The 24,458-nt window shown below is 39.0% G+C and overlaps 1 protein-coding gene across 4 annotated transcripts in view; it reads right to left on the reverse strand.

Annotated features, from left to right (window-relative positions):
* EMB (embigin) overlaps positions 1-24,458 on the reverse strand; it is a 64,301-nt gene that overhangs the window by 24,617 nt on the left and 15,226 nt on the right. Inside the window, exons 3-6 of one of the 4 annotated variants that reach the window (XM_055422077.2) lie at positions 22,568-22,657; positions 3,805-3,885; positions 3,507-3,696; positions 3,186-3,274 (exon numbers count right to left, since the gene is read on the reverse strand). In XM_055422077.2, the coding sequence (XP_055278052.2) occupies positions 3,186-3,274; positions 3,507-3,696; positions 3,805-3,885; positions 22,568-22,657 (450 nt within the window). The remainder of the gene's footprint in view (positions 1-3,185; positions 3,275-3,506; positions 3,697-3,804; positions 3,886-22,567; positions 22,658-24,458) is intronic. The other 3 variants (XM_055422078.2, XM_055422079.2, XM_055422080.2) reach the window with 3 other exon arrangements.

Consider the following 24,458-nt stretch of genomic DNA (forward strand, 5'->3'; position numbering starts at 1 on the left):
ACCCCAAAGAAAAAGAAATGCAAAAAGGCAAAATGGCTGTCTGACGAGGCCTGACAAATAGCTGAGAAAAGAAGAGAAGTGAAAGGTAAAGGAGAAAAGTGAAAGATATATCCATCTGAATGCAGAGTTCCAAAGAATAGCAAGGAAAAACAGGAAGGCTTTCTTAAATGAACAATGCAAAGAAACAGGAAAACAACAGAAGGGGAAAGATGGGAGATCTCTCTTCAAGAGCATTGGAGATCTCAAGGGAACATTTCATGCAAGGCTGGGCATGATAGAGGACAGAGACTGTAAGAACCTAACAGAAGCAAAAGAGATTAAGAACAGGTGGCAGGAATACACAAAAGAACTATACAGATAAGGTCTTAATAACCCAGATAACCATGATGGTGTAGTCACTCACCTAAAGCCTGACATCCTGGAGTCTGAAGTCAAGTGGGCCTTAGCAGAATTACTAATTTTAATTGGAAAAGACCGTGATGCTTAGAAAGACTGAAGGCAAGAGGAGATGGAAGAAGCAGAGGATGAGATGGTGAGATGGCATCACCAAATCAATGTACATGAATTTGACCAAACTCCAGGAGACAATGGAGGACCAAGGAGCCTGGTGTGCTGCAGTCTGTGGGGTCACAATGAGTTGGACACAACTTATTGACTGAAAGCCACAGTAATAAATCAACCAATTCCCATAAAAGGAGAAAGAGGGACTTTGCTGATAAACTGCTTGGAGGTCTCGGGCACATGCACTCTCGTTGACGCGTGTAGTCAACAGCAGAATTTGGGCGGGGGGTGCTCAATTAGAGGATAAAATGGGCTCTTCATCTACACTCAATTGGAAAGATAACCTTTCTTAAGAAAAGTCATAAGTAATCCACATGGAAAAACAGTAATACAGGATATTTGTAAAAATATACACTAGTCTGCTGCTGCTGCTGCTGCTAAGTCACTTCAGTCGTGTCTGACTCTGTGTGACCCCATAGACGGAAAGCCCACCAGGCTCCCCCGTCCCCGGGATTCTCCAGGCAAGAATACTGGAGTGGGTTGCCATTTCCTTCTCCAATGTGTGAAAGTGAAAAGTGAAAGTGTCTAGAAATCTTAAAAGATCTAATTAAATAACTATAATATGAATTATTCTACAAATGCCGTTAAACTGTACTCGAAATAATTCCTCCAAGTTTAATAGTCACCTTAAATAAACAGAATTAGTCTACCAACAAGAATCTGGAAGGGCCCAAATTATTAAATATATAAAATCTTTAAGATATAGGACACACTTAAAAGTTACACTGTTAAGTGGGCATTTAAAACTAATAAACTGAAAATAAACTGTTTCAAGAAAACTACCAAGAGCAAAAAAGTAAATATCTGTATTCCTCAAGCACTTGATTTCAAACCTAGACCTTGTGTAGGTGCTTCTAACACCAGCCAGCATCAACCTAGTTACTTAAAATAGATACAAATCAAGAGGCCTTCTTTAAGACTGGCATTAATTTATTAGTGTTAAAGTGTTAGTCACTCAGTCGTGTCTGACTCTTTGCCACCCCATGGATTGTAGCCTACCAGGCTCCTCTGTGCATGGAATTCTCCAGGCAAGAATACTGGAGTGGGAAGCCATTCTCTTCTCCAGGGGATCTTCCCAACCCAGGAATCAAACCAAGGTCTTCTGCATTGCAGGCATATTATTTCCTGTCTGAGCCACCAGGGAAGTCCCCAAAACATGGTCCATTGAAAATGAAAATGCTTCTCTTCACATTAGAGGCCAGAATGATCAGTTCCAAGTAGTAACGTAAGTAATTTATTATGAGTGCTAATAAGAAAAAATTAATTTAATATTTAAACTTTGAACAGGCATGACAGTACATACTTCTAGAAAACAGTGCTATTTAGAAGAAGAGAAAAAGCAATTTTTAAAGTTGAATCTCCTGGAGGCACTTTGAGCCTCAAGATTTGATAGGCATTTCCTCAGGACCTCTAGCCTTTCTTTATGCATTTAAAGGAGACACAATAAATTGTTTACTAGGGTTGTGTGTGTCCACATGTTTAGTATCTGTTAGCTCATTAGAATGGTTGCAGGGGGCAGAAAAAAAGACTGGGGAAAGAAAGGAAAAGGAAAAGAGAAGGGAAGAAAAGAAATAAGGGAAGGAAATTTATATGAAGTATCTAACATTCACTAGGTTAAATTAGGCAAATGGAGGAAAGATGGTTAAAAGAGAACATCCATGATCAAAATAATCAAAAGATGATAACAGATTCTGCCTTTGCAAAGACCAAACTGCATAAATATAGGATTTATTGTATTTATCCAGTCGGAACATATACAAAACCACCTGAAGGAAATAAGTCTGTGTGCAGAGGGACTACAGGGAGGCATCAATGAGGGAACGATCAGAAATCATGGCAATGATGGAGCAGGCCATCCTGCATTGATGGGACTCTGGGGACAGTATATTTTGTCAGAGCAGCTAGCCAGATTTCACAATCTTTAGGAAACGTAAAAAAACAATCTCTTCTGTGCCCTGGGAAATTAACATGAAACAAAGCCCAAAACATGGCAACAGATTGCATTTCCCAATTACCATCAGGGATAGTGACATTCACTAAGCTGTTAATATCATAAAATATGATTTTTTTGTGAAGATAATTACCCAATTTGAACAACTAGTCTATATCATGAGATTAAGACCTTTAAAGTTTTGGTTTAATGGTGGTAAGAGTAATATACTTTGACTTTTTTTTTCCTCCCCATGGGGGAGAGCTGTGGATTACATTCTAGGGTTTGACCTTATCTGATTAAATCAAAAGCAGACAACCTTTGTGCATCCCCATATTATTTTTAAATTTTATAGGTCCCTAAAATCTCAAGTCCTAGAGCCACTGATACAGAACACCAAAAGCATAATCTCACAGATTAGGACTGCAATAACTCAGACACCCAGAAGAATATTATGAAAGCTCTGAATTTAGAGAGCTAAACTCTAAACTGGTCTTTCAAACTAAAACCTGTATTTTCAACTGGGAAGGCACTGGGAAACTCCATTTTCAACATCACCACTTATAATTCCACAGAAGCATATGACGACTTTCTTAGTATTGTAATAATCATTTTAAAATTTGAGGATTCAGAATTCTATAAATATAATGCTAGATTACTTAAAGTTATTACTCTATAAATGATTAGTACTGACCTTTCAAATTAAATGTGCCCTTTTGTTGCTTTTTCTCGCCAAAGAAACAAGAATAGCTTCCCATTTGTTTGCTGTTAATGACGGCAACCCTAAAGATAATTTATGTTAGTAATACAGGCTTAGTTCTCAAAAATGCTTCTTAATGAAAATGAAAAGACTCAGCCATTAACCAAAATTTTAAAAAAGAAACAATTCTGTAAATGTGCAAATTAGAGTATTAGCATAACATTCAAGTGACAGCAAAGGAAAGAATGCTCAGTCAGCATTCTAGAATTTAACTGATTTCATCTAGCCATACAGGTTAAAATTTTGTATACTTACCTATATTGGGTATACAGGATACTTCCCGTTGTATTGACGACATAATTATCCTCAAGCAGTTTATCACCTTTTTTCCAAGTCACATTTACTGAATTCAAATCTCCAGATGTTGTGAATTGGCATGTGAGTTCTACATTAGAAGGTCTTTCTAAAGTGATATTTTTTTCTACTGGCATATTGGAGTGTTCTACTAGCCACAAAATAAAGCAAACATAAAAAGATGTAAAAGTTACATTTACGGAAAATTCAACATATAAAAAGTTTAAATAATCAACAATAGTGCTACATCTACAGTTACCTAATGTAACATTCCTTTGAAGCATTATTCCTCTGTCAACACAGATTTGGTTCCCTTTATTATTTTCTTTCATAGGCATAGCTGAAAAAAAAAGGTTTGTTGCAACAGTAATAGAATCACAAAAGCCTAACTCAAAGATCTTAATCTACTCAAACTCTTGCTAGCTGACAAGGATACAGGGGGAAGAGTTCTATTTGAAGAAGTGCCATATGCTCTTGACAGGGTAGAAACAGTACAACTGTAAAAGCAAAAACTAGTGGGGACAGAGAGGAGTGACTGTTTTAACTCCTTTTACTAATCATGTTATTGGTAGCTACTACAAGAATGTTTTGTGAATATACTTTGTGTGATATACTAATTCTCTCATTCCCAGTTTTTTTAAATCCTTAAGAACTTGTAGGAATGAGATAAAGATGCAGTTGTGAGACAGAAGAATTTAAATAAACATCCTGCAGTTCTGAATTTTCACTGAATTTGAAATATCAGTACAAAGCCATTAGGTGATATATCTATATATAAATAGGAAGATGTAAACATTTATTCATATATATATATATATATATATATATATATATAACTTTAGGGAGATACGTAGAGCCAACTTATTAAAATTTTGAACAGTGGTAAATAAAAAAAAATCAAGTAGGCACACTGCTCTTTCTATACTAATTGTACCACTGGTAACCCAATAATAAAGAAGGATAACTTTCTCTTTACAGAATTCCAACAAATAAATGTAGAAATCATAGGAACAGGCATTTTGCATCAACCACTGCAATCATCTCAAAAACAGAATTGTGTGTCTGCTGAGGAGGAACACCGCATTACCTAAGAATTAAGTTTGTCCAAAAAAAAATAGTAAAGTGGAAGGGAGCCCTAAAACGAAGTTTCTCAATCCAATTACTAGCTTTTGAGAAATACAGAGAAGAGGAAAACATTTTAAAACATGCATTTTTTAAAAAGTAAAATAAATTATAATATTTAGGGAAGTATACCTAAGTGATAAAACAATTTTAAAAAGCACGGAAGAGACTACAGAAATCAGAACAGTGATGCTTACTTCTACTGGGAAGGGAAGGGCTGGGTTTGGGAGAGGACATTGCTTTATAGAAACACATTTTTCCACCTCATGTTCAATAGTATAAGTATCATTAAAAGCATAATGCAGAGCCAAATGTAGAAAGAAAAAAATTGAATTTTAAACAGCAAAACATCACTCTTAATTACATTTAAAACTTTACAAAAATGCTTCCTTAACAATGGCTAGGTGCAAAGTTTTGCAAACAGTGAAGTACAGCTAGTGTGAAGTGCTTTGTGAGCGAGCACATGCTTGAAATAACTACCCATGTGATTCCAAAACTGCTGAATTGAATTTTATGCCCCAAAAAGCAAAACAAAACTCCTAAGTATAGAAAGACCTTAACAAAATCCAATTATACAGGAGAAAAAAATATGAGGTAAAACTGAAGGGATTTATACGTTTCAGCATGTATACATGCACAAATTATACTAGGTACTAATAACAGGAGAAAATGTTTCTAGATCTGCTGTATTTGGTCCTGAGCTTCTGTTTTCTGTAAATTTTCCTCACTCTAGGACAGCCATAAATCTTAGTCCTGTCTGTCAAAGAAATCAACTTCCTCCTAAGAGTCTCTGTCATTTCAATATAGAATATTCTATCTTACCACATTACAGAAAGTGTTTTCTCTTGGGTTAAAATGGCCTATTTAACCTGATGACTTCTTTTCCGAGCTCATGTTTTATCTGATGTCTTCGAAATATCAGATGTTGCCAGAGACTACCTCTATGTGCTTAGTCGCTCAGTTATGTCCAACTCTTTGCAACCCTATGGACTGTAGCTCACCAGCCTCCTCTGTCCATGCGGATTCTCCAAGCAAGAATACTGGAGTGGATTGCCATGCCCTCCTCCATGGGATCTTCCCAACTCAGGGATCGAAACCAAGTCTCCCACATTGCAGGCGGATTCTTTACCATCTGAACCACCAGGGAAGCCCCACTCCTCAAAATTCCCTTTGTGTGCTCAGTCACTAAGTCATGTCCAACTCTTTGGGACCTCACGGTCTGTAGCCCACCCGGCTCCTCTGTCCATGGGATTCTCCAGGCAAGAATACTGGAATGAGTTGCCATTTCCTTCTCCATGGGATCTTCCTGACCCAGGGATTGAACCAGTGTCTCCTGTATCTCCCGCATTGGCAGGAGGTTTCTTTACCACTGAGCCACCTGGGAAACCCTAACTTCCCTTAACTTTGCTTCTGTTTCACGATCCTAACATTGTGAAAATGTGTACATTAATTAATATGTACATTAATTCTTCCAACTACCCCTAAATGTTGGTCTCCCTTGAGACTTTGCTCTCTAGTCTTTTTACTTTTCAATTTGACCTTCCCATTTTGTACTCAACTATTATTTCTAATATCCTTTATTTGTAAAACTGTTGGCTCCATTCAAGACTTTCTTCTTGATCTCCAGGCCCACAGCTCCAGCTGCCTACTGAGCATCTAAATCTCAATATCACAGATGTTCTTCAAACTCAAAAGGGCCAAGGGAGATGCATTAGCCTTCTCTTCTCCTGACTCCTAAGAAAATCACATCCAGTAGAATTCAGTTGATTTTTATCTCTGAAATGTCAGATTTGCCCCGTTGTCTCTAACCCCCCTTACTGTGGGGCTTTGATGGGATTGAGAACACACTACCCCCAAACTATGGCACCTTGGTACACTAACTATCTTAAGCTGAAGGAGTTTGTGAAAACAACAGAAGCAGGAAGGTCAGTGACATTCCCCTTGCCCACCTCTTCGGAAACAGCTCATAAAACCCTGATGCAGAGGCGCCCTCTCTATACCTGGGGGAAAGGAACATCTTTATCTCCAAAGACAAAGGGACACATAGAAGAATTCTAACAATGGGATTTTCTAAATTTCTCCCAGTTTATTACATGTATCTCATACTCTCTATCATATTCTCCTACAACTGTCCACTTTTCATCAAGCCTAGCATAAAAATACGCAGATTTAACTGTTTCCTTGGGTCTTCATTTCCTTATGAAAGATGTGTGTCACATAAAACTTCTATTAAATTAATATTCATGCTTTTCTCCTATTAATCTATTTTTTCAGTTTAATTTTCAGACCCAGTCAGGGACCCCCCTAAGAGGGTCCAGGGCTCCCCCGCCTACACTTTCATTATCTTTCACCAGGCCCAGAAAAATGACTCCCTAACTTCTCTTGACTACAATTCCTCTTCTACTTGTTTCCTATAACAACAAAGTTGTCCTTCTAAAGCAAAACTTGGATTATTTATCTGCTCTGATTAGATACCTTTCATCTGCCAAAAGAAACGGGGGGTATTCCTTTTCTTTTAACCATAGAAGGAACACTTACCCTGAGACCTACCATCTTATCTGTAGGCACACTGTTGTAGAGTAGAACTTACTCATCTTGCATAACTGAAACTTAGTACGTTTGACTAATACCTCCCCATTTCCCCCTCCCACTAGCCCCTGGCAACTACCACTATATTCTTTGCTTCCACGAAAGTGTCAGTCACTCACTTGTGTCTGACTCTTTGTGATCCCATGGACTAAAGCCCACCATGCTCCTCTGTCCATGGAATTCTCCAGGCAAGAATACTGAGGTGGGTAGCCATTCTCTTCTCCAGGGGATCTTCTCAACTTAGGGTTCAAACCTGGGTCTCCTGCATTACAAGTGGATTCTTCACCATCTGAGCCACCAGGAAAGCCATTGCTCCTCTGAATTTGACTATTTTGGATACCTCATATCACAACAGCCAAGATACAGAAACACCCCATCCATCCATCAATGATGAACAATGGGGTATACACAAACAGTGAAACATCACTCAGCCTTTTAAAAGAAGGTAATTCATTCAGCAACAATATATAACAACACTGATGAACTCCAAGGATACCATGCCCATGGACACCACATCATGTGAAACAAGGCAGTCACAGGACAAACACTACACAATGCCACACATATGGAGGGGTCTGCATCTCTGTAGTCTCTGCTCATAGCAGTCACAGCCTTTGCAGCAGTCACTGCATGGCTCCTCAGAAGACTGAACTGGTTTGCTTTATTCCCCTCCTTCATTTTTGAAAGGAAAGCTTAGTTTGTAAAGAAAGTCTCAGGAGGTCAAAATGTCTAGGACATGTGGTAGATAGATGGACCATCACTCAAATCTCCAAAACACCCTTCATATCTGACAAAACTCTGCTTTAGGGATAAAGTCTTTGTAGACATCTGTGAATCTCTTTCCCAGGTCTGAGTTGAGTTTATTCCTGCTGAATGCTGCTCAGCCCAAGTCTTAACTCCTGCAAGGTTCCCCTGTTCAGAGCGAGGAGAGCCAGGCCTTGCTGCAGGGCAAGAGATGTTCAAGGTCAGAGAACCCAGAAAAGGCTATCTGACTCTTGCATTATATCTCTGGCCCCTCATAAGGCTGATGACAAACTTTCCTGGGGAGAACTGGCAGGGAGATGGAGTGCATTATCGCTCCTAGCAGGAAGCAGTGTAGAGATATTTATGTTCCAGAAGGTGGTTCCAGGACACCATGCTCTTCTTGATGATGTGGTTAACTGGAGCCTCCCAACATAGCAGGAAGTTAGAATATGAATCATTCCCCCATTTCACAAGAGAGCGGCCTGATGTCAGGGGCTCTTGTAGGGGGAGGGCAAAACAAAGTATATTGGACACTTCAATTTCCCCATTTATAAAATGGGACAATATATATTTTATGAGGCAGGAGAAAGGATTAAATGAGCTATCATGAGAAAAGTAGTAGTCATATAACATAGTAATTGCTGAATAATTACCCACTTCTTTCCTCTCACCATTTATCTCACTAGGGGTTATAACAAAGTTATCATGTATGTTGCTAAAAGTTCCTAATGGTGGCTCAGAGGTTAAAGCGTCTGCCTCTAATGCAGGAGACCCGGGTTTGATCCCTGGGTCGGGAAGATCCCCTGGAGAAGGAGATGGTAACCCACTCCAGTATTCTTGCCTGGAGAATCCCATGGATGGAGAAGCCTGGTAGGCTACAGTCCACGGGGTCGCAAAGAGTCGGACATGACTGAACGAACGAAACGGAACAGAATGATATCATTTAATCTTCACAGCAGTTCTACAGTGTTAAGTACCATTATTTTCTCACTATTTCATGGATGAGGAAGCTAAAGCATGCAGAGGTTGACTATTTGCCCAAAATCAATCATAAAGATAATAACAGCAGAGAATCTCAAACTTACATGTGGCTAAGTCCAGATTCTCATAACCAATAAATAGTAATCCCAGCTCTCAAAGATGTGATATGCTCATGACAATGGAAATAACTTCAACACTTTCAAACTACTGAACCAAGATTTTAAATGAAAGAAAACATTACTAGAAGATGAAACAAATTTATAACACAGTAATATATTTCTTCTGCTTGCTCCTCAGAAGAAAAGCTATGTCAAACCTAGACAGTGTATTAAAAAGCAGAGACATCACTTTGCCAACAAAGGTCCATACAGTCAAAGCTATGGTTTTTTCCAGTAGTCGTGTACAGATGTGAGAACTGGACCATAAAGAAGGCTGAGCACCGAAGAATTGATGCTTTTGAATTGTGGTGCTGGAGAAGACTCTTGAGAGTCCCTTGGACAGTAAGGATCAAACCAGTCAATCCTTAAAGAAATCAACCCTCAATATTCATTGAAAGGACTGATGCTGAAGTTGAAGCTCCAAAACTTTGGCCACCTGAAGGGAAGAGCCAAGTCACTGGGAAAGACCCTACTGATGAGAAAGACTGAAGGTAGGAGGAGAAGAGAGTGACAGAGGACGAAATGATTGGATAGCATCATTGACTCAATGGACATGAGTTTGAGCAAACTCCAGGAGATAGTGAAGGACAGGGAAGCCTGGCATGCTGCAGTCCGTGGGGTTGCAAAGAGTCGGACACAACTGAGCAACTAAACAACAAAGCAATACAGCAGTGTGTTACTAGATGAATGATGTGATTAACATTTTTAATTAAAAATTCTTTTCTCCTCCAGTTTGAGACATAATTGTCATATAACACTATAATAAGTTTATAGCATAATGTTCTGATTTATGTACATTATGAAATGATTACCATAAAAGTTTAAGGCACATCCATCACCTCATACAGATATAAAATAAATGAAAAAGAAAAAATTTTTTACTTTTATCAACATATTTTAAATATTTATACTTTCAACTAAATGCTTCCATTAAATCCGCAGTGTAGCCTCTCTTCTTGCCAAGTCACTCTCCAAGCCCTAACTGTTATTTCTCTGCTTTTTATATATGCTAGTGTTTCTGCCGGAGAAGGCAATGGCAAGCCACTCCAGTACTATTGCCTAGGAAATCCCATGGATGGAGGAGCCTGGTGGGCTGCAGTCCGTGGGGTCGCTAAGGGTCAGACACGACTGAGCGACTTCACTTTCACTTTTCACTTTCCCACATTGGAGAAGGAAATGGCAACCCACTCCGGTGTTCTTGCCTGGAGAATCCCAGGGATGGGGGAGCATGGTGGGCTTCCGTCATGGGGTCACACAGAGTCGGACATGACTGAAGTGACTTAGCAGCAGCAGCAGCAGCAGCAGTGTTTCTGCAGCCTGATTTCCTTCCCGTGAGGAAATTACAAGGACTGAAAACATGTAAAAAGTTTTATCTCTAACATGAAAATATTTTTGGTTAGCAAAACACTAGTCTGCCTATTTAACTCAATGGACAACTTCCCCAAAACTCCACCAGTGCAATGCATTTCTGCTGTTTTACTGTGTTATAAAAGCATCCGTGACATCTACATTTCTCAGACCATACTCATTTGCTCAGTTTCTGAATTATATTTTTAAAAAGAATGTTCTTTAATTCATAGAGTAATTTACCTCTGTCCCAATACAGTCTTAAAATTTTAAATGTATGTGAACCTTTTTCAAAAAAAAAAAGAAATTGCAAAAAAAATTGGCAAAGGACCTGAATAGAAAATTTTCCAAAGAAGGCATACAGATGGTCAACATGCACATGAAGAGATGCTCAGCATCACTAATCATAAAGAGAGATGCACATCAAAAGCACAGTGAGATATCATACCTATCAAAATGGCTACTACCCAAAAGACAACAAATAGCAAGTACTGATAAGAATGTGGAAAAAAGGGAACCCTGTGCACCACTGGTAGAAATGTGGATTGGTGCACCCATCATGGAAAACACTATGGAGGTTTCTCAAAAAATTAAATATAGAAACACCATACAATCCAGAAACTCCATTCCTGGGTATTTATTTAAAAAAACAGAAGCATTAATTCTAAAAAACATATGAACCTCTATAGCCACTGCAGCATTATTTACAATAGCCAAGATATGGAAGCAACGTAAGTGCTCAATAAGAGATGACTGATAAGATGTAATGTATACACACACACACACACACCAGGGGAATATTAGTCATAAAAAAATAATGAAATCTTGCCATTTTGCAATAACATGAATGACTTAGTGGGTAGAGGAGTATGTCAAGGCTATGTATTGTCACCCAGCTTATTTAATGTAAATGCAGAGTACATCATGCAAAATGCTGGGTTGGATGAATCACAAGCTGGAATCAAGATTTCCAGGAGAATTATCAACAACCTCAGATAGGCAGATGATACCATTCTAATAGCAGAAAGTGAACAAGAACTAAAGAGCCTCTTTATGAGGGTGAAAGAGGAGACTGAAAAAGCAGGTTTGAAACTCAACATTCAAAAACTAAGATTACAGAAACTGGTCACATCACATCACAGCAAATAGATGGGAAAAGTGGAAATAGTGACAGATTTCATTTTCTTGGGCTCCAAAATCACTGCAAATAGTGACTGAAGCCATAAAATTAAAAGACACTTGTCCTTGGGAAAAAAGCTATGGCAAACATCAGTTCAGTTCAGTCGCTCAGTCGTGTCCGACTCTCCGCGACCCCATGAATCACAGCACACCAGGCCTCCCTGTCCATCACCAACTCCCGGAGTTCACTCAAACTCATGTCCATCGAGTCGGTGATGCCATCCAGCCATCTCATTCTCTGTTGTTCCCTTCTCCTCCCGCCCCCAATCCCTCCCAGCATCAGAGTCTTTTCCAGTGAGTCAACTCGTCGCATGAGGTGGCAAAAGTAGACAGCATATTAAAAAGCAGAGACATTACTTTGCCAACAAAGTTCATATAGTCAAAACTATGACTTTTCCAATTCATGTACAGATGTGAGAGCTGGACCATAAAAAACACTGAGCACCGAACAATTAATGCTTTTGAATTGAGGTGTTGCAGAAGACTCTTGAAAGTCCTTGGGACAGCAAGGAGATCAAACCATTCAATTCTAAAGAAAATCAACCCTGAATATTCATTGGAAGGACTGATGCTAGAGCTGAAGCTCCAATACTCTGGCCATTTAATGCGAAGAGCAGACTCACTGGAAAAGACTCTCATGCAAGGAAAGATTGAGGGCAAGAGGAGAAGGGGATGACAGAAGATGAGATGGCATCCAAGATGGTTGGATGGCATCATCGACTCAATGAACATGAGTTTGAGCAAACTCTGGGAGACAGTAAACAACAGGGAAGCCTGGTGTGTTGCAGTCCATGGGGTGGCAAAGAGTTGGACACAACTTAGCAACTCAATAACAACAAAAAGGCCTGTTATCCTGTACAACAGGATAAATATGATTAACACCTGCTGTATGTTATATATGAAAGTTGTTAAGAAAGTAAAGCCTAACAGTTCTCATCATAATGAAATTTTTTCATTTTTTGCTCATACCATATGGCTTGCAGGATCTCAGTTCTCTAACCTGGGATTGAATCTGGGTCCCAGAAATGAAAGCCTGGAATTCTAACCACTAGGCTACTAGGGAACTCTCTTTTAATTTTTTTTATCTACATAGGATGCTGGATATTCACTAAACTTATATGGTAATAATTTCATGATGTATATAAGTCATATTATGATGTACAGCTTAAACAGTGCTATATGTCAATGATATCTCAATAAAACTGGAAGGGAAAAAAAGTATGTGGACCTTGAAGCCATTTGTAACCTTAAGAAAAATGACAACAGTTAGACCTTAATGGATGGGTTCACTTAGGAATCACATCATGTGAAATAAAAATCTACTTTGTTCTTGCATTTAAGAAAAAGAAACAAATGGAAAAAGCCAATGAAAATTTTGCACATAGGACAGTGTTTCCAAACATGCTTTAAAAATAGAAACTTTTATTAAAAAGAGGTAAATATATTAAGGACGTTATGCTAAGTGAAATAACCCAGTGAGAGAAAGAAAAATACTGTATGATTTCACTAATATGAAAGTGAAAGTAGCTCAGTCATCTCCGACTCTTTGCAACCCCATGGACTGTATGCTGCTGCTACTGCTAAGTCACTTCAGTCGTGTCCGACTCTGTGTGACCCCATAGACAGAAGCCCACCAGGCTCCCCCGTCCCTGGGATTCTCCAGGCAAGAACGCTGGAGTGGGTTGCCATTTCCTTCTCCAATGTGTGAAAGTGAAAAGTATAGTCCATGGAATTCTCCAGGCCAGAATACTAGAGTGGGTAGCCTTTCCCTTCTCCAAGGAATCTTCCCAACCCAGGGATCAAACCCAGGTCTCCTGCACTGAAAGCAGATTCTTTACCTGCTAAGCCACCAGGGAAGCCCAAGAATACCGGAGAGGGTAACCTGCCCCTTCTCCAACAGATCTTCCCAACCCAGGAATCGAACCTGGGTCTCCTGCATTGAAGGCAAATTCTTTACCAACTGAGCTATGAGGGAAGCCCCTTCACTAATATGTGGAATCTGAAAAGAAAGTTGAATTTAAACAAGCAGAAAGCAGAATGCTGGTGTTATCAGAGAGAGAAGAGGGCTGGGGGTGGGGCAATCAAAGGGTGTGTATGAGGTTGCAGTTACATAGAATGAGTGAGACTACAGAGTCTAAGAATTTATGCCTAATGTACAGGCATAAAGACTATAATTAATAATTCTGTATTGAACACTGGAAATATGCTAAGACAGTAGATTTCGAGTGCATTCTTCACACACACAAAATGATAACGATGTGAGAAGATGACATGTTAATTAGCTTGACTGTAGCAACATGTGTGTGTGTGTGTGTGTGTGTCTGTGTGTATAGTCATGTTGTATATCTATGTACAAATTTTAAGTGTGTGTATATATGTGTATGGAAAAATTTAACTAAATAGATACTCCAAGTCAAATGAGATCTAAATCACAGGTGACAACAGAGTATTATAAAAATACTAATTCTCCCCCCAAAATAATCCATAGATTCAGTTAAAAATCAGTCAGATCCAAAAGTATTTTTTATGGAACTTGGTTAAAAACAAAACATCCACTTGAAAGAGTAAAAGCACAGGAATTAAGAAAAGCTATTTTTTGGAAAAAAAAGAAACTAACAAAAGTATAATGTTTCAAGAAGTAATATTAATTTGTTAGTGATGCTGGAAAACACCAAGAAAATTAACGATATAAAATGAGCAGAATTTTTCAGATTGCAAGTTGGAAACATTTAGTGGACCAGAAAATCAACTTAGTTACCACCGGGTTTGTTTTTTAATGGGTTGTAAGAGAGAAATCATCAAAGTGTAACACATCTATTACTTGTGGGTGTTGCTTGACATGTACATGCATGCATGGTAGCACATCAGTTCACAAGGTAAATCATTCCTTACTTTGTAGAGCACTATTAAAAGTCTGAAAAACATTGAAATGGTAGAGGAACAAAATAACATAGGGAAATTTGTAATATGATCAGGGTGGTATTTCAAAATAGTAGGGGAAAAAAGAACTATTCAGGCAAGGATTTGGGGACATTAGCTACATATATAAAATAATATATCTATATAAAATAATACATCTATATAATAATGTTAGTGTTCTGTCATACACAACACAAAAAAACATGTTTTAAATGGTTTAAAAATGGAAGGTTAAAAAACTCCTATGAAAAATTAACAGAAATGTGTAAATAAAATTTAATACACAATAAAAAGCCATGTAAAAATTTTAAGAAAGAATATTTGCAATTTTTATAAAAAGTAAAAATTACTTCTCAAAATTTATAGCTGTGTCATTTGTACAAACTGAAGACCATATAAACCCAATGGCTTCCCTGGTGACTCAGACAGTAAAGAATCTTCCCGCAATGCGGGAGACCTAGGATCCATCCCTGGGTCTGGAAGATCCCCTGGAGAAGGGAATGGCTATCCACTTTAGTATTCTTGCCTGCAGAATTCCATAGACAGAGGAGGCTGGGAGGCTACCATCTCTTGGGTCACAAAAAGTCAGACATGACTGAGCAACTAACACTTTCCCTTTTGTCATAAGCCCAACAGACAAGTGAATAAATGATATTAACATATAAATGCACACATATATATGTATGTCTAACTCCAGAATGCAAATTAAAACAACAGGGAGACCTTTTCATGCTCATAACAGCAAAGAGTTTAATAATATCAAGGCTGATCAGGATCTAGAGAAAATTATACTCAAATATGCAAACGGGGGGAAGGAGTAAATTATCAAGATACTTTGGAGGGTAGTTTGCAAGTAGGTGTTAAAATGTGCATAGTTTCTAATTCAGCAACTCTATTTTGTGGCATTTATCCTAGAAGAATACAAACAACCATGCCCAGAAAGAGATATGTAGAAGTGTCTGTTGCTCTGTGGTTTACATTAGAAAAAAATTTAAGCAAACTAAGATCTCTTAAGAGAAAAATGCCCAAGCCTGTGTATCTATACTGTTCAGTTCAGTTCAGTTCAGTCGCTCAGTCGTGTCTGACTCTTGGCGACCCCATGAATCACAGCACACCAGGCCTCCCTGTCTATCACCAACTCCCGGAGTTCACTCAAACTCACGTCCATCGAGTTGGTGATACCATCCAGCCATCTCATTCTCTGTTGTCCCCGTCTCCTCCTGCCCCCAATCCCTCCCAGCATCAGAGTCTTTTCCAGTGAGTCAACTCTTCACATGAGGTGGCCAAAGTATTGCAGTTTCAGCTTTAGCATCAGTCCTTCCAATGAACACCCAGGATTGATCTTCTTTAGAATGGACTGGTTGGATTTCCTTGCAGTCCAAGGGACTCTCAAGAATCTTCTCCAACACCACAGTTCAAAAGCATCAATTCTTCAGTGCTCAGGTTTCTTCACAGTCCAACTCTCACATCCATACATAACCACTGGAAAAACCATAGCCTTGACTAGACGGACCTTGGTTGGCAAAGTAATGTCTCTGCTTTTTAATATGCTATCTAGGCTGGTCATAACTTTCCTTCCAAGGAGCAAGCGTCTTTTAATTTCATGGCTGCAATCAGCATCCTCAGTGATTTTGGAGCCCAACAAAATAAAGTCTGACACTGTTTCCACTGTTTTTCCATCTATTTCCCATGAAGTGATGGGACCAGATGCCATGATCTTAGTTTTCTGAATGTTGAGCTTCAAGCCTTTTCACTCTCCTGTTTCACTTTCATCAAGAGGCTTTTTAGTTTCTCTTCACTTTCTGCCATGCACACAGGTAAAAGAACATGCTGCATGCACAGATGATATGGCTAGAATCCCCAGAATTAATGTTGAATGATGACCCAAAAAAAGCAATTTTCAGATGGATACATATGGGTTTATACTATTAATATTAAAGACCAGCCAAAAATACTATATAGTTTCTATGGTTACTACATACATAAACACATATATTGAACAAAGGTTACCACTGGCAAAAAGAGAGATCTGAGAATGGAAGCAGTGAACAGTCAAGTCTGACAAGCTGTTTTTATCCCCAGAAGTTCTATTCAGCTATTTTTCAAAAGTGATTTTTTTTTCCCCTTTCAGTTTTACTGAGATATGCTTGACATACAGCCCTGTGTAAGTTCAGTGTGTACATCATAATGACTAGACCTACATATATTGGAAAATGATTATCCATCACCTTATACAGATACCCCCAACAGATGTTTTGCTGTTTTTTTTTTTAAATAGCATAATGTTCTTTTCTCATGTTTCAAGTATTTCTTCCTTCATGTCCTTCCTTAGTATTCTAGACTCTGAAGTTCTGGAAGGTGTAATCCTACTGCTCCTTAGCGGACACTCAGTGTTAGAACTGCTTCACTGCACTTCACATTTCTGTTTGCAAACAGGTCCAAATATGAATTGCACAGCCAAGGAGAATGATTCCTCCTTCCACAGATGTTTTTCATTTGCTTTCCTGCAGAAGTATCACCTATGAGGGTCATTTTTGTGTTATTTCTCAGGTTGGAAGCTCCTGTATCATGCAAGTAATGTAAATCTGAATTCCAGCCTCAGGGAGAGCAGGCTCTTATCTTAGAAAACTCATGGAAGTCTTGTTTGGTGCAGAACAAGGCTAAAACCAAGAAGCCAGCTGAGCATCTCTTTGTGCTAATCAGCTATTTTTTATACTATATGAATCCTTTCTCTGTGTTTATAGAATTCTGAGGGTTTTCAGCTCCAGCTTTCTGGGGCTTTTCAGTTCCAACTCCCCTCCTTGCCTAAATTCAAGTCCTTGTTCTAAGTCTGTGGCTATGAGAACTCAAGTGCCTTGGCAACAAACACAAGAAAACCTAATATGACATCAATTCACAATTGGATCCCTGGTCTAATTATAATTCTTGACAAACAAGTTAATTTTACAGTGTTTGCCTTTATAAACTTCCTCATTTTGTAGTCCAGTGGAACACAATTCAAGTGCTTCCTGAATCTGTCTCCTGGGCTATAGTCCTCCATTTGGCTCAAATAACACTCTTTTCCATTCCTATTATAGACTGGTTTATTGATTATATCTTTTGGCAGTACTTAGCTATATACTTAAAAGATTTTATATTTAAAAGAATGAATGTTTGCTATATTTTAGATTTTCTAGATGTGTCAAGAGAACTGTCAGATTCTCTAATTTACTGTGGGCTAGAAATAACATTTTAGTATTTCTTAAAATGAATTCATTTTTATTTATGTAATTTAAAATTAATTAAAAGATGCCAGATACATATCAGAGAAATAGAAACAGTACTTCTCTATTTGCGCTTTACTGGGGACATAGCTTTTAACTTAATTCTCAAAGACGGGGAGGATCTGAAATCAGCAAAAAGGCAAGGAAAAGGCTTTTAATTGATCAGGTTCCCTGTCCCACTTATGCTCAGCACCATCATCTAACTTTTCGGTGAAATTTTTTATTAAATGTTAACAACCATGTGATTATTAAATCACCTGTCTCCCCATGCTGAGGGGGCAGGGAACAGTAATACAGCTATTCTTTTTTATGTGTCAAGCAGTGGTTTACAATTGAGGCTATTTTTGTCTACTAGGGGACATGTGACAATATCTGGAGACATTTTTGGTTGTCACAACTTGGTAGGTGCTACTCAAATCTAGTGGATGGAGGCCAAGGATGATGCTAAACATCCTACAGTGCCCCCAAACATGCACCCCCGACCCCACCAACAGAGAATTATCCAGCCCAAAATGTTAATGTTTATGATAATGAGAAACTCTAGCGAAAAACAAAAGTTGCTGACAGCTATTATCAATTGCGTTACTATGACGGATCCCTCTTCCACCTTCTCTTTCACTCTCTGTGTGGATTAGGACTCACATTCCCTTTCCTCTGTACATCAACAGCCTACCTAAGATTTGGTAACTGGTGATCTGCTTCTGAGAAACATCCTAAACAAGTACACCTCCCTGGAATCATTCTCAGATCTCCTCTGCAACAAAGTGTCTGAGCAGCCAAATGGAAGGACACTCATTTCTTTCAGCTCAGTTCAGTTCAGTCGCTCAGTCATGTCCGACTCTTTGTGAACCCATGAACCACAGCACACCAGGCCTCCCCGTCCATCACCAACTCCCAGAGTTCACTCAAACTCATGTCCATCGAGTTGGTGATGCCATCTAACTATCTCATCCTCCGTCGTTCCCTTCTCCTCCTATCCTCAATCTTTCCCAGCATTAGGGTCTTTCCAAATGAGTCAGCTCTTTGCATCAGGTGGCCAAAATATTGGAGTTTTGGCTTCAACATCAGTTCTTTAAGTTTTCTCAAACTCACTGACCAGTCACTTGAACCTGGAATCTGAATCCTAACCCAGACTTCTGCCTAGCTGGTCTAAACAACATGGCTGCCTTTCCCTACCTGGACTAATCTTCCCAAATTTTACTTTGTGCTTTATTATACTCATCTGTATCTCCAATGCCTGCTTTGTCTGCCTCCCTGTCTCATCAGGTCCTTGCCAGGACAGCTAATCACATCTTAAAATGGTAAATAAAATGTGCCAGTGGGGACAGCCTATGCCAACAGTACCAGGGTGGTCAAGAAAACTGCCAGCAGATGTTTTGATTGTAACCTCTTTGGTTAAACTGTAACACACTGATGGAGACACCAATCACCATAACATACACAGAGAAAGAAAAAATAAAACAATAAAGAAACACTCTGATTGCTGCAATACAAACAATGACTTCCGAATATTGACACTGGGAAACCTAGCACAGTGATGTAAAAATAGTCCATTATTAAAAGATCAATTTTGAAACCCAGTGGTATCAGACAACTGTTAAAAAAGCATACCTTATTCTTAGTCAGGTCAGTTATACTTTTACAAATATATCCACTATCTTAGCAAGCGCAATTTCCAAGACAAACCTATTTCGCAAGGAGCAATTAAAATACGTTTTCATTGTTTTTGAAACTTTTTCATAGTCTCAAAAACAAAGCTAAGTTTCCTAAAAATAGGTATAATTATATTAGGAACACTGTTGAAAGAAATGAGTAACTGGGTACTAAGAAAGGCTGCGTACATAGTATAATGGTTAATAGCATAGCCCCTGGTGCCAGACAGTCTGGTTTGAAAATCAAACTCCCGACTACCACCTGTGACTGTGGTCAGTTCACTTGGTCTCTCAGTGCTTCTTTTTCCTCATCAGCAAGTTGCAAATTGTAGCAGTATCTATTGCTTAGGGTCCTTATGAGGTTTAAAATCAGCTATGTTTAAAAATACACACCTAGTACCTAGACATGATCTTGTATCTGTTAAGTAAATTACTAGCAATATTTTTAAAACATAAAACCCCAGTAGACAATCTGCTAGCATGACTCAAAGGTCATGCTGTTCACTCCCCAAGGCACAGGACTTGTTTCTCAGTCTCAAGCATCTTTGAGTCAGTATGCTATGAGCTGGAGTCAACTCTGCAACCAATGACCACATTTAGATCTCTCTAAAAGAGACATTTCTCCCAAAAGAGATGAATTTTTAAAAAGGCCACAGGAAAAGAAAATATAATAAGCAACAAGACAGAAATGTTGTTAAGCATAATTCAAATAAACAAGGTAAAAATATATGAAAACATTCTCTTTATGATGTACCTTAAAAATCCTAGTGATAACAATAAGAAGAAAGCCTATAGTTCCTAATAAACTTGAGTACACCTTCAGATTTAAATTCTATATTTCAATAAAGGCAGTTCCTAAAATCAAACTTTTAGATGGAAAGGCAACCAGAACAACAGCCTACCATGAAAAGGGTCACAGCTCAGAGACGCTGTGTTTCAAAGAAAAGTGAAAGTGAAGGTCGGTCAGTCTTGTCTGACTCTTTGCAACCCCATGGACTTTGCAATTCCATGGAATTCTCCAGGCCAGAATACTGGAGTGGGTAGCCTTTCCCTTCTCCAGGGGATCTTCCCAACCCAGGGATCAAACCCAGGTCTTCGCATTGCAGGCGGATTCTTTACCAGCTAAGCCACAAGGGAAGCCCAAAGTTAATGTTAATTTTTTTTTTTTTTTGAGTAAAATCAAATCCAGACTTAAATAAGGAACAATTGTGTTCCAAACGTCTATTGCAATAGGGCAAATGATGCAAGCTTTGATCTACAGGCATCTCAATGTCAAATAGAAAAAAACACTTCTATAAGAAGGGATAAGAGGGCTGGAAGGAACGATTGAGAAGAAATGAAGCTTTTACCCAGTGGTAAAAGCAGACAGCACCACTGGACTGGGGTAATGCATTTACTGCTTGCAGAGACTGGGGGCAAGCCAAAGTCCAGGGGTCTGAGAGGAAGAGAAAAGCATGACTCAAGTTTGATCAGGCCAAGGCAGACAGGGTGTAGTGTTAGCTGCTCAGTCATGTCCGACTCTTTTGTGACCCCATGGACTGTAGACCACCAGGCTCCTCTATCCACGGAAAACTCAGGCAAGAATACTGGAGTGGGATGTTATTCCTTCTCCAGGGTATCTTCTTAACCCAGAGATCGAACCTGGGTCTCCTGCATCGCAGGCAGATTCTTTACAATCTGAGCCACCCAGGAAGCCCTAAGGCAGACAGTGAGTAATGGACAGTTGTGAACACCTGCTCTCCTGGATACTGTAGGAACACTGGTTTTAAGAGAAGTATCAGAACAAAAGAGTAGTTAGGAGTGAAACCCTCCAAACAGGTTAAGTAAGTAAATAATCAGCCTGACATCAACTAAAAGTCCAATTTTTACTCTTTCTGTGGGCACCTGATCCTTTTTTTCACCTGAGCTCCAGCTATACAGGATAAATGAGGGGTGTGCTCCTGCCAGCATTACCAGGTTAATGAATAGATTTGCAAACTTATGTCCACACATAAATCTCTCTTAAAGAAATACTCCGTCCTAACAAAGGAAACCAACCATTAAAACTTGTGAAAAGTAAACCAACAAGCAGCAACACAGGAGTGTGGTGATTCCTTTTTACAAGAAGGAATACACTCCAAATACTAGAATGGGGACATCTGGGAACAAAAGGAGTGGTTCAGTTCAGTTCAGCTCAGTTCAGTCGCTCAGTCTCGTCCGACTCTCCGCGACCCCATGAATCACAGCACGCCAGGCCTCTCTGTCCATCACCAACTCCCGGAGTTCACTCAAACTCATGTCCACAGAGTCAGTGATGCCATCCAGCCATCTCTTTCTCTGTCGTCCCCTTCTCCTCCCGTCCCGGTACAAAGTCATAAAGATGTTCTTCTGTCAGAAAACTCATTGCGAACATTCCAATGGTATCAGATTTCAGGGAGGGCACACATTTTACTCATATTAAACAGAAACAGGGAAACCGTTCTTAAGACTAGAGAACAGTTAAAGACTGGACATACACTTGGATAAAACATCAGTGACTTAATAAACAGGATTAGAATTCTAATTATACTTCTAATATGGTTACTCAAACAGACAACTATTTTTAGTCATTTCAAGGTCTCTGAGATTACTTTTAAAACACTGGAATCCAAAACTGTGAAAGAGAAAGCTGGTCTGGATTTCAGGATTCTTTACTTGTTTTTCCATAGCACTGTCCCTGACTCATAGATAACATCTTTAATTTCTTTGCCTAAACGTCTTCCAGTAGATACATGAATTCTCCTCTCAAGGTGGAGTGACTTGAATGGCTGTACCAGCAAGGTGTGAGGACAACAGAAGAGTATCTGCAAATTCAAATTAACCCTCCACTCTCCTCAGCTGTCCTTCTTCTAGAGCGCCTTCCTTAACCCTCTGGCTGCCTCCTCCCTGCACTGGAGTACCTCACCATATTTTAGCTGTATGAGATACTGGTGTGTTTCTCCCACCAGACTGTGAGCAGAAATTAGTACTTCATAAGGCAAAATACAGTGACTTAATTAAAAATAAAAAATTTTTGGTATTATTTGAAACATGAAACATGATACATTTACCAGTCATTGATATGCTATGACTCTCCAAGGAAAGGTTAGAGTACTTTGTCGTCATTTCTTCCTGGACAGGTAGACTTGTAAAAGGTGCAGCTGTAAGAAAAAGAACATATGATTACATATTATTATCAAGGTTAAATGACTGCACAAAAGCTATTTCACAGCATCTAAAATACTATATTGTGTATACACAATATTAATGAAAAATGTTTTCAAGAATCTCTGATTCACTGTTTTATATGCTCCATACACATTTAGAAATACACTGAGCTAATGAATGTAACAAAATTTCCAGTCTTTCTATTTTTTTTCTTGAAAAATCCCTACTGACTTCTATCAGTTAAATTAAAAAAAAAAAACTTTCCTTATCCTACAATTTGTAATTTCTTTCTAAAACATAAATGAAGACATTGAGAAATTAGATAAAGAGTGCCAGAAAATAAAAGACATCAAAAGGCAGAGAGAAAATGAGAGGACAAAAAAGGTCAGATAAGAAAGGACATAAAAAGTGAAGACAGAGAGAATGTACTGGGGGCTGAGGACAGAGAGCATACAATGCATGCACAGGAAAGTCTGTGCTGCTGTTTTCCAGCTATGAGGACAGTATAGCCTTGCTTGTTTTTGGTTTTAGTTGTTAAGTCATGTCCAACTCTTTGGTGACCCCATCAGCTGGAGCCCACCAGGATCCTCTGTCCATGTGATTTCCCAGGCAAGAATACTAGAGTGGGTGGCCATTTCCTTCTCCAGGGGATCTTCCTAAACCAGGGATAGAACCCGCATCTCCTGCATTGGCAGGCAGGTTCTTTACCACTGAGCCACTAGGAACGCCCAAATAAGGAGAGTCTTTATTCCAAAAATTCTTCTATAATCAGGGAAATGCTACAAGCTTTGGATCTACAGGCATCTCAGTGTCAAATAGAAAAAAACACTTTTCTTTTATACAGAGGGCTAAGAAGACTGGAAAGAACTTTTAAGAAGAAATGGGGCAACCTAGTGAGGAAAAGCAGACAGCACCACTGGACTGTGGTCAGGCATTACTGCTTGCTCAGACTGGGGGCAAGCCGAAGGTCAGGGGTCTGAGAGGAAGAGAAAAGCCTGATTCCAATTTGATCAGGACAAGGCAGACAGTGAGTAATGGACAGTTGTGAACACCTGCTCTCCTGGATACTGTAGGAGTTCTGGTTTTAATAGCAGTTATCAGAACAAAAGAGTAGTTAGGAGTGAAACCCTCCAAACAGGTTAAGTAAGTAAATAATCAGCCTGACATCAACTAAAAGTCCAATTTTTACTCTTTCTGTGGGCACCTGATCCTTTTTTTCACCTGAGCTCCAGCTATACAGGATAAATGACGGGTGTGCTCCTGCCAGCATTACCAGGTTAATGAATAGATTTGCAAACTTATGTCCACACATACATCTCTCTTAAAGAAATACTCCGTCTGTCCTAACAAAGGAAACCAACCATTAAAACTTGTGAAAAGTAAACCAACAAGCAGCAACACAGGAGTGTGGTGATTCCTTTTTACAAGAAGGAATACACTCCAAATACTAGAATGGGGACATCTGGGAACAAAAAGGAGTGGCACAAAGTCATAAAGATATTATTCTGTCAGAAAACTCATTGCGAACATTCCAATGGTATCAGATATCAGGGAGGGCACAGCTTTTACTCGTATTAAACAGAAACAGGGAAACCGTTCCTAAGACTAGAGAACAGTTAAAGACGGGACACACACTTGAATAAAACATCAGTGACTTAATAAACAGGATTAGAATTCTAATTATACTTCTAATATGGTTACTAAAACAGATAACTACTCTTAGTCATTTAAAAGGCTCTGAGATTACTTTTAAAACACTGGAATCCAAAACTGTGAAAAGAGAAAGCTGGTCTC

The sequence above is a fragment of the Moschus berezovskii genome, chromosome 18, assembly GCF_049115385.1.
Source record: "Moschus berezovskii isolate FMDL1 chromosome 18, NW_MosBer_1.0, whole genome shotgun sequence".
Taxonomy (NCBI): domain Eukaryota; kingdom Metazoa; phylum Chordata; class Mammalia; order Artiodactyla; family Moschidae; genus Moschus; species Moschus berezovskii.